General features: G+C 30.9%; 1 protein-coding gene across 1 annotated transcript in view; it reads left to right on the forward strand.

Moving 5' to 3' along the window:
* Positions 1 to 7,596, forward strand: part of LOC136973326 (mitochondrial potassium channel ATP-binding subunit-like) — a 55,584-nt gene extending 47,988 nt beyond the window's left edge. Inside the window, exons 14-18 of the mRNA XM_067268060.1 lie at positions 1,241 to 1,312; positions 1,383 to 1,561; positions 2,556 to 2,614; positions 2,992 to 3,080; positions 7,319 to 7,596. Coding sequence (XP_067124161.1) covers positions 1,241 to 1,312; positions 1,383 to 1,561; positions 2,556 to 2,614; positions 2,992 to 3,080; positions 7,319 to 7,420 — 501 coding nt within the window. The 3' untranslated portion in view covers positions 7,421 to 7,596. The remainder of the gene's footprint in view (positions 1 to 1,240; positions 1,313 to 1,382; positions 1,562 to 2,555; positions 2,615 to 2,991; positions 3,081 to 7,318) is intronic.
* Positions 7,597 to 14,141: the final 6,545 nt, after the last annotated feature.

Raw genomic sequence — 14,141 nt, forward strand, 5'->3', positions numbered from 1 at the left:
ACTACAGTATGTTTTAATGTTTGTGATCTATAATAAAGAAAATTTATTGCATGTATGAATAATATATGGTATCATTATAAATTTTAATAATTTGGCAATTTTAGAAAAGGTATCTTTTTTAATTTAAAATTTTTTCTTGTAAAACAGAACTTTTAAAGATTGAAAATAAAACAACTGAGTATTTTCTTGATAACACATTAAGTATATTAAATTACAATAAATAATTAATTACATTAATTAATACAATTACAATAATTGTTTAATAATCACTTCTAATAATTTTGTTTACTTATGATTTTTTAATACTGTTGGCGAGAGTATTGTGGCACACTCCTATAATGAATTGTATTTGTTTTAAATCACAAAATAGTATGAGAATATATAAAGGAACAACACCGGAGTGAAAATAAATTAAAACCAACAACTGTAGTGCCTTTGACCGGTGTGCTTCTCTCCTCTTTCTCTGTAAAACGCAAACGTTTTCGAACCTCGTCGGTTCTTCCTCAAGCGTAATGGAATTCTGTTCTACAAAATTTAAATATCCCGTTGAAGTTGACTGTTGATTTAGAAAAATTTGCATTCTGGAACGCTGTTGCGTGCAGCCGATGTCGTCATATTAGACTTGCGCGATGTGAGTATAGCACTACATCAGGGATCTGTTGAGAAAGGCTTCCCAAGCCGATGATAAGATGACCTCCTTTTTAAAATTGATGCAGTGCGTGTTACTGCGGGTGTTGAGTAAGATGTATATAGCTTCAAGCCATTTGAGGTGATCTTGTCGAAACGTGGGGTGAATGATTGCGGCACGGGTGAAAAGAGGTTCTATTTCTGGATCGGATGAATAGACTGCTAGGGCGGTGTTTTGTCTATGGTGTAATATGTCCGCTTTGTGCTCCTTGATCCTCGTCTGTATGTTGCGTTTGGTGGATCCGATGTAGATGGCTTCGCTGTTATCTCTGTGGTCGGCGATGGGTATAGAGTATATTCCCGGAAGTCTGTTTTTATCTGGAGCGTCTTTTCCGTTCCTAAGCCACTCGAAAATTGTTGGGCATCTCCTGAAAGCTAAGCGGATATCCTTTTTCTTCGCTATTTGGTAGTATATGGTCTTCAGTGCCGGATTGTATGAGATTGTATCAGTATGAGAATATTGTATTATGACTAAATGAATATTTGTTTTGGATTATTGTATTTTAATTTTTTAATTTATAAGTGGATGTATAAATTGATTTTTTAATTTTAGGAACCTGTACTTTTTGCAACATCAATTATGGAAAATATTCGCTATGGTCATCCTAATGCTACAGATGAAGAGGTAAAACTAAGTGACCATTTATAACACATTTTTTTAATAAATATATTAGATTATCATTCTTTTTCTTCAGGTAGTGAATGCTGCTAAATTGGCTAATGCTGACGATTTTATATGCAGTTTTCCTCATGGTTATCATACAGTTCTTGGTGAGAGAGGCGTAACTGTTTCAGGAGGCCAAAAACAAAGAATTGCTATAGCTCGAGCATTGATAAAAGATCCTAAAATATTAATCTTGGATGAAGCTACAAGGTATATTTGTATGAAATTTATTTTATTTTTCAAATAAAAATGATTTTAAAATAATGGCAAAATGAAGTTTAGATTATATTTGTTTTTTTAAATATTTATCAAATTTATATAATAATTTCATATTGCACTTACTGTTAATGAACATTTTCCAAAATATTATCTATTAATATGAGTGAAAAATGAAATTAAATAGAAAATGTTTTGGAATGTAACTAAGATGATAATAGAAATATATGAAAAAATCCCAATATTTACTGAGTAAGAATATAAAATCAATAGATGCTTTATTGATAATTGAGTTTGAATACTGTAATTTTAATCTAGTAAATCTCTCCAATACATCATTACAATCACAAGGATTAGTAATAACACTATATCAGAACAATTTATGAAAGATAATTGTCAGAATAACAGGTTCAACTCGTCGTTTATGCTTAATGGCAATAACTGATTTTAGTTCTACATACTATATGGAAAAAATCAAAAAAACACACCTTTAAAAAATCCAGCAATGAAATTTACTAAATAATAATGTTTTAGATCAGTTTAACTGATTGAAAGCATCAGTTTAACTGATCATCTTCAGTTATGGTAAAATACGGTTATGTGAAAATAGAATGTAAATACATTATTAAACAGAACATGCTCAGCAAATAATTAGCTTATCACAATGCGCTTTTCTTGTTGTCAAGATAGTTTTATTGAAAACTACTGTTTTAGGCTTACGCTATAGGCCATCCAGAGGCTTAATGAGCGAATTAGAACATTGGCATTTCATTAAATATAATACATATGTTCAAATAAAAATTTCTCGTTAAGCCTGAGAATGGCCTATAGAGTAGGGCGAAAATGTTAGTTTTCAATAAAACTATCTTGGCAACAGGAAAGGTGTGTTGTGATAAGCTAATACATTATTTAGTAAATTTCATTGCTGGAAATTTATTATGATATATCTTAAAAATATACCCAAAAACTAATATAAATATTTTTCTAGTGCATTAGATGCTGAATCAGAAAAAGTGGTTCAAGAAACACTTGATCGTGTAATAAAAGGTTGTATTTTCTTCTTTAATTTAAATATTTTAAGAAACATTTTAAATTTATAATATGCTTGTTGTAAATAGTTTAAAATTGTAAAATTTATAAAAGATAATAAGTTTATTATTCAGTTTCAGTATTTTTCCAATTTTTAAAAAGAAGATTGATAGAATTTTTAAATTTATTTTTAGTTGAAAATTCTATTTAAGTTTAAAATAAAAATTAAAGAAAATTGTGAAAAAGTTTTATAAACTTTTATAAATATTGAAAGAATTTTTTGTTTTTGAGATTATTAAATTAAAATAATTTTAAACTTTTCTTAAAAATAGAATAATTTAGTTTCTCTCATTGTTAAATTGTATAATATTTAAAAAACTTTGTATTATATTCAGGAAGGACAGTCTTAGTAATTGCTCATCGACTAAGTACTATACAAAATGCAAATATTATAGCTGTATTATCTCATGGAATAATTGCAGAAGTAAGTTAAATGTCTTTTTGCTTTTCAAATAAACAGTAAAAAAGAAATTACATTTAAGCATTCTTTGACTTATATAAATTTGAACTTATGCAAACTTTTCCCATAAAAAAAAATTTATAAAATTCATTAAATTTGATATCAACTACAAAGTAGTTTAATTTTCCATTTTTTATAGTACGATAGTGCAAGTTAGTAGTAATACAATAAAGTATTTTGGCAACATTGCCTCAACTAACTTATTTTATGTTGTAGTCTAACTATAAAATTTATTCATATTTATCACTAAACTAATATTAACATAATTTTCATATCTTTTGAAATATTCCATTTTAATGCCTTTAACCTTTAACACTAGAACCAACAATTATTACCGTATTAGCCCGAATATAACGCGACTCCAAAATTTTCATAAAGATATTTTTAAAAAAAATAATACTCATAAAAGAATTCAAAGAAAGTAAAATTCAATTAGATAAGCATTTATTTAGGTATTTATAGCTAATAACACAGGTTACATTCATGTCAATGATAGAGTTAAGCCTAACACACGACTATATCACATAAAAAATTAAAATTAAAGTTCATGTGTAAAAATGTAAAGAAAATATCTGTTTAATCTTAAACACAACATTTTTCTGAGTAAAACAAAATAAAAACTTAGTCAATTGGTCAATTTACAACTCAGAAAAAAGCATTTGAAAATAGCGTTATAAAACAATTAGCGTTTATTGACTTTCGCGTTAGGAAGTAAAGCAGGTCTATTGACAAATTTTCTCGCAGTAGTACGAAATTTCTACTGACTTAACTTGAATGAGTCATATTTCTTCCCCATTTACAAACAAACTTGATGGCAATCGGTGAAACATGAGATAAATTACAGCGAGTTGAAATTTGATATGTTTATTTTTTGCATTTTACGTATCAAATTACATTAAATTCGACACAAATAAAGCATTTTTGTCAATATAGAAATATTTCACATTGTTTAAAAGTAGAGAAAAGAAAGAAAAGAAAGATGTAATAATAATTTTTCGAGCGAAGCCAAAAATTTCACAATTTTAAGATAAAGAATGGAGTCTGTGAGAGCCCACGTGACTAAAAGGCGGTCGAAAAATCACGTGACTAATGAACTTCGAACAAGCGGAGACATAGCCTTACTATAGTAGCGCTATGCAAACAAAAGTGCAGGCCTACTAACTAGATCACATGGTTGTTTTGAAGTGGTCGGTCGAGCTAGGTCTGACGTTCAGTAGCGTTTCAATCTCTGTAGGAAAATGCCCTTGTTTATATTACATTCCATTACTTAAACCCCGAATTTAGCGCGAGTTGATTTTTTAACGGAAAATAAATGGTCGAAAAATATCGCGTTATATTCGGGCTAATACGGTATATGAATTGTTGCTGCCAGTCATTTTTCCCAGGATTCTCATAAAATTCTGTACATCTAACAGAAAACTTTTCTTCATAAAAGTATTGTAATTTGCATTAAACTTTAATATATAAAAATAGTAATAATATAACTTAAAAAATATAAACATTTTAAATTAAACTTTATATTAAACGATTTTGCAATTTATACAGTATACAATTTTTTATTTGATGAAACATTCTTTTTGTATATATTTTTACTTATTTATTTATTTATTTAATACAAAGATGGTATAATGAGAACAATATTACACTCCCCATCCAAATAATGTACAAATAATTTCCAATAAAAGTAATATGAAACCATAGCAAAACATAAAAATACATAAGAAAAGCATAAAATAAAGACATTAAAATTAAACATCATATAATATTGCTTTGCAATTGGATTTGCATTAATGATACTCAAATTTCTGCAGCATATTTTTTATATTAAAAGCTTATTTATAAAAATGGAAAAAGAAAGATCTGATTGTAATATTAAAGTGACAAAAAGGAACATAGAAACATGAAATATTTTTAGTATAAGCAGATGGAATTCTTAAACTAATATACTGTGAAAGCAAGCCATTGTGAACAATTGATTGAAGTATGTAACATATCGGTGTCCTCGATTACTTTGAGCTACATTAGATGAATCAGCAGATAGAATAATTTATTTAAAAGAAAATCTATTTTTAAAATTTTGGTATTTAAATTTTTCAGTAGAGAAGGAGAAGTAGATGTCTGAAATTATAAAGCATAGTCAATTAACAATTAAATATTACTTTTAAAATTATGTAAGATCATTCCTCTCAAGAGGAGAGTTGTTTGATTAAGTTATGTTTATATTGAAGATGAGTTTTAAATCAAAAGTTATACATTACTCAAATTCTGAATTTGGGAAACGAGTTATACATCCTGTTGATTGATTTGGATATTGATATTATTTAAACAGTGATTTGACTAAACTGAATAGTATTACATTAGTTTTCTTTAATATTTATTAGAAGATTTAATGTTTTAAAGGATTAATTTAGTTTATTTATGTCATATTGTAAAGTTAATTGGCATGAATTTATTTGGATGTCATCAGTGTTGGCATTAATGAATTAGGCAGGAAGAGAAAGTGATTTGTTAATGTAAACTATAAAAAAAGGTTTCTGAGAATTGAGACTTGGGATATTCCTAGTAAAGGAGAAAAGTCATAAAACTGATAATCAAATATTTTAATTTAAATGTGTGCATTATTTAGAAATTATTTATGTAGAATAAAATGAAATTATTTATAACAAATTTGGAATATGATATTTCAAGTAGAATTTTAGAAAATCAATTGCCTTTGCCATATCAATATGCAGAGTGTATCAGAATAACGTTATAAAAATTTGGGGATTGTAGAAGATGAAATTTTTAACGTTTTGATGTAAGGAACCCATACCAGAAATGTGATATAAAGTTTCTACAGCACTTTGCACTTTGCGGTCAGTATGCTGAATGAAACAGCAGAATACAGTATTTATGACAAGTTTTATTGAAAAAACGGTAGAGTACAATCAAACTGTACATCGAATCAGTGGCTGCACTACTTTAGAGTAAATGTTCAATGTGACGACCACTAACTTCGTTACATCACATGCAATGACGAACCATGTTTTGTCTGACTCTCTGTAAGATGCCACACTCCCCTCTGATGATATTAAATACTATAAAGATGTGCTCCATAAGCTCATGAACTGTTCCTACAGGTGTTGCGTACACAAGAGACTTTACATAACCTCAGAGGAAGAAGTCAAGAACAATAACATGACGTCAATGGACGGAAGGGTAGCTACCAAAGTGAAGGGCGGTCAAGCACTTCCTACCACTGTAGAAACTTTATATCACATTTCTGGCTATGGGTTCCTTATATCAAAACGTTCAAAATTTCATCCTCTACAATCCCCCAAATTTTTAAAACGTCATTCTGATACACCCTATAGATGATGAATGTAGGAAGTTTTGAATCAAAGTTTGACAATATTTCTGATTGTATTTCTACGAGATTACTTGTAGTGGATATGATGTGAGATTTCAGTGTTCTGCAATATTAATTCTGGATGTAACAGTTATTCAAGTAGAATGGTAAATGCAAATTTTGAAAATCTTTAATATTTCAAGTCTAGAGAAATATAGACAAAATGAGTCTGGATCTTTTTGGGTAGGACAGAAATTATGGATCAACTCCATTGTGTGGGGATGAAATGTTGTTCTAAAATATGAGGAAATAAGTGAGAAAGAATAGTTGTCGATACAGATTTGAATTTTTTGAAGAAGATAAGGAAATTAAATTGGGATTGAATGTGCCTGTTGATAAAGATTCTGTAGCTGCACTTATAGTTGGGAAAAAAGAAAGAACTGAGCTAAAAATAAGTATATAAATCATATTAAAATGTCTGTTAAGGATCAGTAAGCAAACAAGACAGCAATTATAAATCATTTTTTAATTTTAACTATCAGCCAGATTGTCAAAGAAATAACTAATATACTGTAAACTTATATTACGTAAATTAATCGGAAAATAGAAATTATTTACAATTTTTGAACATTAAAATTATCATCATTTATTTATGACTTTCAATTAATTCTGTATAAAAATTTTAATATTTTTGTACAGAATTATAGTGATAAATTAATATTGATATAAAGAAAATTGCAGAACAAACTATCTACTTTTTATTTATTTGTAATAAAGATAAAATATAGAAAATTCAAATATTTTTTATTTGAAATAATAATAATAATAATAATAATAATAATAATGATTTTAAAATTGTATATTATATTTTTAGCTTGGATCACACAAAATGTTAAGGAAGAAGCGTGGTCTGTATTGGGAATTGATTCGTCAGCAGCACGAATTTAAAGAAAATCCTCCTTCGGTTGAAAATTAAAGAAATTTGCTAACAATATCGATGACAAGTGATGAAGTGAAATTTAAATGTATATAATTGTTCAGATTTTCATTTAATTATTCATGTAAAAAATTTTCTAATTCATTAAGAAATTTATGGAATGAATTATTTTTATATAAAACTCTCCATAAAAATAAAACCTTGTTTAAAAAGCACGTTGTTTTCTTAAAAAACATTTTTTCAAAAAAAATAATAATAATAACAACTTCTCAATCATAAGTGTTCATTTTTCTATAAAACTTAAATGAAAATTTTTCAATTCAATGTAATTTACTTTATATATCATAGAGAATCATTGGAGAGACAAAAAGATCATCGAGGACCAGGATCCGAGAATGTAAGAAGGATATCGAGAAAGCCTGGGTCATCACAGTTTTAGGTCAAGTTGTGTATGAGAGAAATATGGAAATAGAATGGGAGGGAGTAAAGATTCTAGAATTCAGAGGTGATTTAGATCTAGCAGAAAAGATGGGAATTTATGGAGGTTTAAGGAGTGGCATGGACTTGGAGTCATTATCCTTGTTATGGAAGTGGTCATTAGGAAGAGAAACTTAAGACAATTTCAAAAAAGTTTGCTGTCGAAAAAAATGAAGTAGACAAAGTCATCGTGTTTTCGGAACAAATTTAAATAAGAACTAGAAATTCTAGAATTTTTACTTACTCAGCTGTTATAGAATAGAGTAAAAATATAGTTGGTTAAACCTGGACGTTTTTGCATTTCTTTACATTTTGAGGTTTCCTGATTTCAAAAACATAACACAAATTTTGTTCCTTGTTTTTTTCGTTGTCCTGTATTTTGCTTTATAACTCAGGACCCATTGACCAAAAATTTTGAAATTTGGCAAGAATACTATAGGGAATACTATACAAATAGGGAAGTGATACTATACAAATAGGGTAGTGATGCTTTTACGTTTTGGAGATTAAAATCCAGGGAGTTATATTCAAGTGGAGTCAGGCTTAATGAAAATTTTACTCATTGGCATTTATAGCTTTTTTTTTTTAAACACAACCTTATTCTCAAAAAGGCTTTTGCCTCTTTTTAACTTTTAGAAACTCTAAATGAAAGTTATTACTTTTTTTTGGTCCCATTAACCTCTTGTTTGATTACTGGAAAAGTTGTGCAGAGCTCTTTCTTTAAAACTATTTGTCAATATTATTTATACAAAACATAATAAAAATATAATTTTTTGAAAAAATATGTAATATATAAGGATATATAAGAACTAACCAGCCAAAAGCAACAGCAATGGAATATGCTTATTGACTGGTTACTTATTGATCCACCCTTATAAATCTAAAATGTAAAGCCATAATAAGCATTTAATTCTTAAATAATCATTATTATATGTGATGGGATCAAAAAGAAACCGAATGTTCCTGCTGTTTGCCAAGAGCACAAAATAGTCATTGCCATTCTTGCTTCCTTAGGCATTTGAGTGTCAGTCTGTCACATGGAGTTGAGGAGTTTAAACTGAATGCTTGCTATATGCAATTTTGCAATGTTGTAACAATTTGAGATTAAACTTGAAAATTGAGCAAAAAGTCAATGTTAAATTTTTCATTAAACTTGGAAAATCTACCACAAAGACTCGAAATGCTTTAGTAAAGCCTATCGCAATGAAGCAATAGGCTAAAGTCAATGTTTTGAGTGGCATTTTCATTTTAGAAAGGGCCAAATATTCCTGGAGAATGAAGAAAAGTCTGGATGATCATACCCTAAACATTTCCCAAAAATATTGGAGAAATTTGAAAATTTATAATAATAATCCTCTGGGAAGTTATTAATATTGTCGGTATTTCATTTACTGCTGGTGATCATAACAAGCAATCTGGACGTGCATCTTATTGCTGCCAAATTTGTCCCCTGTCTATTGACTCAAGATCAGAACTATCACATCAAATGCTGGGCTGATATAATAGTTCTAGTCTGATCATCACAAACAGATCACCGAGTACCCCAACTTCGTGTCAAGGATCATTATAGGATGAGAGTTGGATATAGGGCTACAACCTGGAGACTTAGCAGCAGTCATCTTAACGAAGGACTACAATCTCTGAGACTCAAGAAAGCAAGATGAAGAATTTATTGATCATTTTTCAACATAAGAGGTTTGTAAACCAAGAATCTGTAGCTACAGATCCTGCTATTGGGTTGAAAAGAAAGATTTTGCATAAATTTAACAACTAGTTGACACTGATGTGTGAGATTGTATTCTTTGTTTGGAACTTAACTTGAATTATTAAAGGTCATAATTTTCTGTCTTTTTTTAAAACAAATAAACAAAAACGTATTGCATAAACTTGCAGTAAGCTGACAGTTTTTCAGCTCTATTTAGCTCATTTTCATATTTATTGACGTTATTTAAACGAATAAGTGTTTTGTTAAATGTTGGAAGAATGAGTGCTGACACAGAGAAAAAGAGAAACAAAGGGCAGACGACAGAATCAAAGTAGTTACTGGAACTCGGGGTAATAGAACGTTGTTGGTATTAGCAATGGGGTGGATGAAATGAATCTCTTCAGTGAAAGAATAAACAGTTACTACTGTGACCCTGACACCCAACTCTACCCCTTCACCAGTTACAAAGAAAGCCAATGTCACTCGCTGAAACTTCAAATAATTGACGCTGTAATAGAGCACTTATCGGTTTGTTTACGTTAAAAATGAGTGTGATTGACACTCTTTTGTAAAGGTAATCAACATTTACTCCCGACCTTTTCTCGAATTACAAAGGGATTGGAGACAAGCGGGTTTCACTGCCTGTCATCGGTGCCAGGCAATGAAACCTGAGAAAATTCAAAAGAAAGTGAAACTAGATATGTTTGTTTCGCTTTTTTGGATCGAATTACAGTAATGTAAACATAAGAACGTTAGAAGGGCATAAATAAACGATATAATCGTATTTTCTGATGGCAGTAAAGTCATATTTTTATTTAAAAATAAGCAATTAAACGAGCAGAGATTACGTTTTTTAGTTTAGAGCTAAACAAAATCCCCCTGAGTCATCCTTATCACCCCCCAATAAATCGTACAACAGTGCAATCCATTTTAAACAAATGGGAGCACAGGTAGAAATAATTGACATGTCAAATGACGTCAATTACGTAAAGTTCAGTGGCGTGCCGAGACATTTGATGATAGGGAAGCTGTGTTTCTGCAAGAAGCCGCCTTACAGGGGCAACCAATTGCGCGTCAGGGCCCGTTCGTGTTCGTTTGTTCGATAAGCCAGTAAATCCGACGTACTTAATAAATAAGAAAGTTCAATATAATTACCTCCGTTATTAGATTCAATAAATTCCCTACGCCCTCTAAATGCCAATTCTCGCTTTGAGAAAAAACATATAACGTCTATTAATTTAGATATATCTATTAATCGTAATTATCTTGTTATAATTTTCAATATTTATTTTATATTGTCTACCAATGTTAAATTCTATTCTATTTTGATTTCCAAATTGCTTCAATTTTACGAAAGAATCGCCATTCGTCATAAATTTTATCGTCAAAATGTCGAAATTTTTTTGTCGACGTATTTATATTTAATTTAGGCATCTGTCTTTCTCTTTTAATAATGTTTTCTTTTTCATTATACGGTCTCGAGCCAAAACTTTTCTAAAATAAATTTTTGAATCACTAGCCACGATATAAGGGCTAAAATTAAAATTATAAAAAAAGCTTACTTGATAAAACAAAATGTGTGACGAATATACATACCTAGTACAAAAAATTCTTCAATTGTACGAATATACTTTTAAAGAAACTTATAATTAAATATAACTTTGTGAAGAAACGTACATAAAAATAACAAAATATTCTTTACTTTTTAAATCTTAAAACAATCCACTTAGCGAAATAGCTCCCTACGAGTGGCTAATGAATGGAATCGGAGACGGTCCAGGTACGTGTGCGCGTGCCAAATCCCGAGGATGCCGATACCGGTCAATGTCAAATGCCTCTTTTGTCGCATCACTAGTATATATCAAAGGACGCGACGGGGTGGTTGTAAATTTTAAACATTTCTCACCATAGCTGTAAAAATCTAAATATGCGAAGTCCCAAAAACGGGTTAACATTAATTACTTATATTAGAAGATTGTTAAAACGAATTTAGAAATTCGTCCATTGTTATAGGGGACAAAAGCCGATCAAAGATCGGTTTAGACAGACGCGTTAGTCATTTGAAACCGCGGCGCATAAAAAAAAGGAGAAAGATGTCGAAAGGCAAAAAGGGCCTAATGTAAAATAAAACGTAATAATTGTAATGATTAATAATTGTAGACGAACGTCCTCCAGCAGAGATGGACCTTTGATAAGTCGCTCGTTTACGAAATTTAGATCAACAAACTTTGAAAAAAGAGAGAGGTTTTCAATAAAAAGAAACATCATATCAAAGCATTAACTTTCAAAAATCTCTCAGACTAGACAACAATGAGGAAAATATGAGCGCAAGTTTCAAAGTTCCATCAATTCTTTCCATCCTGAGTAAACGGAGGGTGTCAAGTAGATTCGTCGAGGCGGCTCTTTCTCGTGACTCTCGTTTTTCGCTTGGAGACAAACGAGGGACCAATCGAGAAGCGAGAAAGGAGGGACGTAGAGCCAATCAACATGAACAATACGAAAAAGGGAGATAGAGATAATCGCCGAGCGAGGGGGACGAGAGGTCTTTTTCCTTCTACGCGCGGAGAGGCCGGACAAAAACTGTGAATCCGCTTACGGCTAATACGCGCACAAAGACAATTTATTTTTCCTGCATCATGCCGATCTGCTAATTAGTGCCACTAAGGACAGACCACCAGTGACCAGAGGCGAACATCTCCACATGTTGCTGCCCCGGGGCCTACAGTAGAAGACGTCAAAAAAATGCCGGCGTGACTGAGACTTTTCGAAAAATTTTATCGTTCGAGAAGAAGTCTGTACTAGGTGTAAGTTTCTTTACGTCTAAATAAACGACTTTTTGTGAGACACTTGTTGTCTGTGTCACCTCCCTCACACCCACACGCGAACGACCCTCTAGACCCTCCTGACGCGGGATTAACGATTCCCCCCTAAAGGTCGGCGGACTTACAAATATGTTAAACTTAACAGATTGTCCGTCGTTCGTTTTCTAACTAATTCGTTTTAGGACCAAGTGTTCACGGAGATTTCCAAAATTTACAACTTTTCGGTCACTCTCATTGAACTGGAAAAATTTCTGTCTTTATTATATTTAATATTACGAAGAGATCAGACCCCACTGTACTCGGCAAGAGATTGGTTCGGTTAAGCTTCTGTTTAAGTAAAATTTCGGCTCTTTCATCAGGGTTTTATTATGTTTCTAATTCCCTAATCGCTTAATTATTTAACTACTTCTTAAGTAGAAATAAGTCGAAACCGGTTACTTTGTACTCGAATATCTGTAGTCTTGGGAAAGAAGTGGAAAGAAATTTTTATGACAACGGATACATAAATCGTAAATTTAAGGAAAATAAATTCTAGAGCTTTTTTTTGTACCATTGTACGTCTCATTCATTAAATTTGGTTGTAAATGATGCTGTCAAAGTAACAGTTAATTTTTTAACACTGTATTAGAATTGTACTGTACACGTTTTTTCTGCATCCCCTTACAGATGGGACATACTAAATCGTAATATCACCGGTTTAACATTGAAATCCGTAAGTAATATAAGATGGGGGAGCAGAATAAACGCAGAATAAATATATCAAATACTTTAATGGATTTTTTTTTAAACTCCTGTCAACTATCAGAACTATCATAAAAACATGCCAGTAAATTCCTATCGGTTGGGTTAAGTTATAAATCTAGTCTAGGGTGGGCAACCCTTTTTATAACATGGGCCAGAATAAATTTTACGTTTTTTTCCGCGCCGTAGTAGTTAATTGACGCCTTCTTGTGACTCGTAATTTTTTTAGTCTGCAAATATGAAATAAATAAATAAAAAGTTAATTACTACATTTATTTCTCTTATCGTTTTCGAAAATTACAAAGAATTGGAAAAATAACTATTAATTAGTTATTTTTCCAATTTAATAATCTATTAAAGATCTCGCGGGCCGGATAGAAACTTTTCGCGAGCCGTAGCTGGCCCGCGGGCCGGGGGTTGCCCGCCGTTGATCTAGTGTACTCACGATTCACATAATCGGGCGAGGGCGGCCGAATATCTAGCAGGCAGATGGCTAACAGCCCACAACCCGTCCGGGATATAAAATTAGAAGCTTTATGCGTGTGTTGCTTCTACCAGCTAAACCGGGTGAGGTTGGTGCTCTGTAAACCGCATGTGACAATGCCAATATAATCTGGCTAATTGGAAACTGACCCGGTTTCGACACTCCTTCCGCCACCGAATCATTCGAATATACAATAGCAATCTTATCGTTTTTTCACATGTAGTATAGAAATTTGTAAAAGATACATAATGCAGTTATAATAAAATATTAATTTTAATTAATGCAAAGTACGTTAAAATATGAAAATTTATATTTTATAAAATACAAGGGAAGAGTCATTGGAAGGTGGAATCGGCGCTTCCATCGCTTCCAATGACGGCACGCCACTGGAAGAAAGCATTAAAAATCCTTAAAGCTTGTAGTAGCCTTGTTTACAGTGTTTATTTATTTGTGCTAATTTATTTTATCCTATTTTATTTACTGTTATTTATTTATTGTATTTATTTATTTTTCATTTATTTAGTATACACA

The sequence above is a fragment of the Centruroides vittatus genome, unplaced genomic scaffold (genome assembly GCF_030686945.1).
Source record: "Centruroides vittatus isolate TY-2023 unplaced genomic scaffold, ASM3068694v2 contig_3134, whole genome shotgun sequence".
Taxonomy (NCBI): Eukaryota; Metazoa; Arthropoda; class Arachnida; order Scorpiones; family Buthidae; genus Centruroides; species Centruroides vittatus.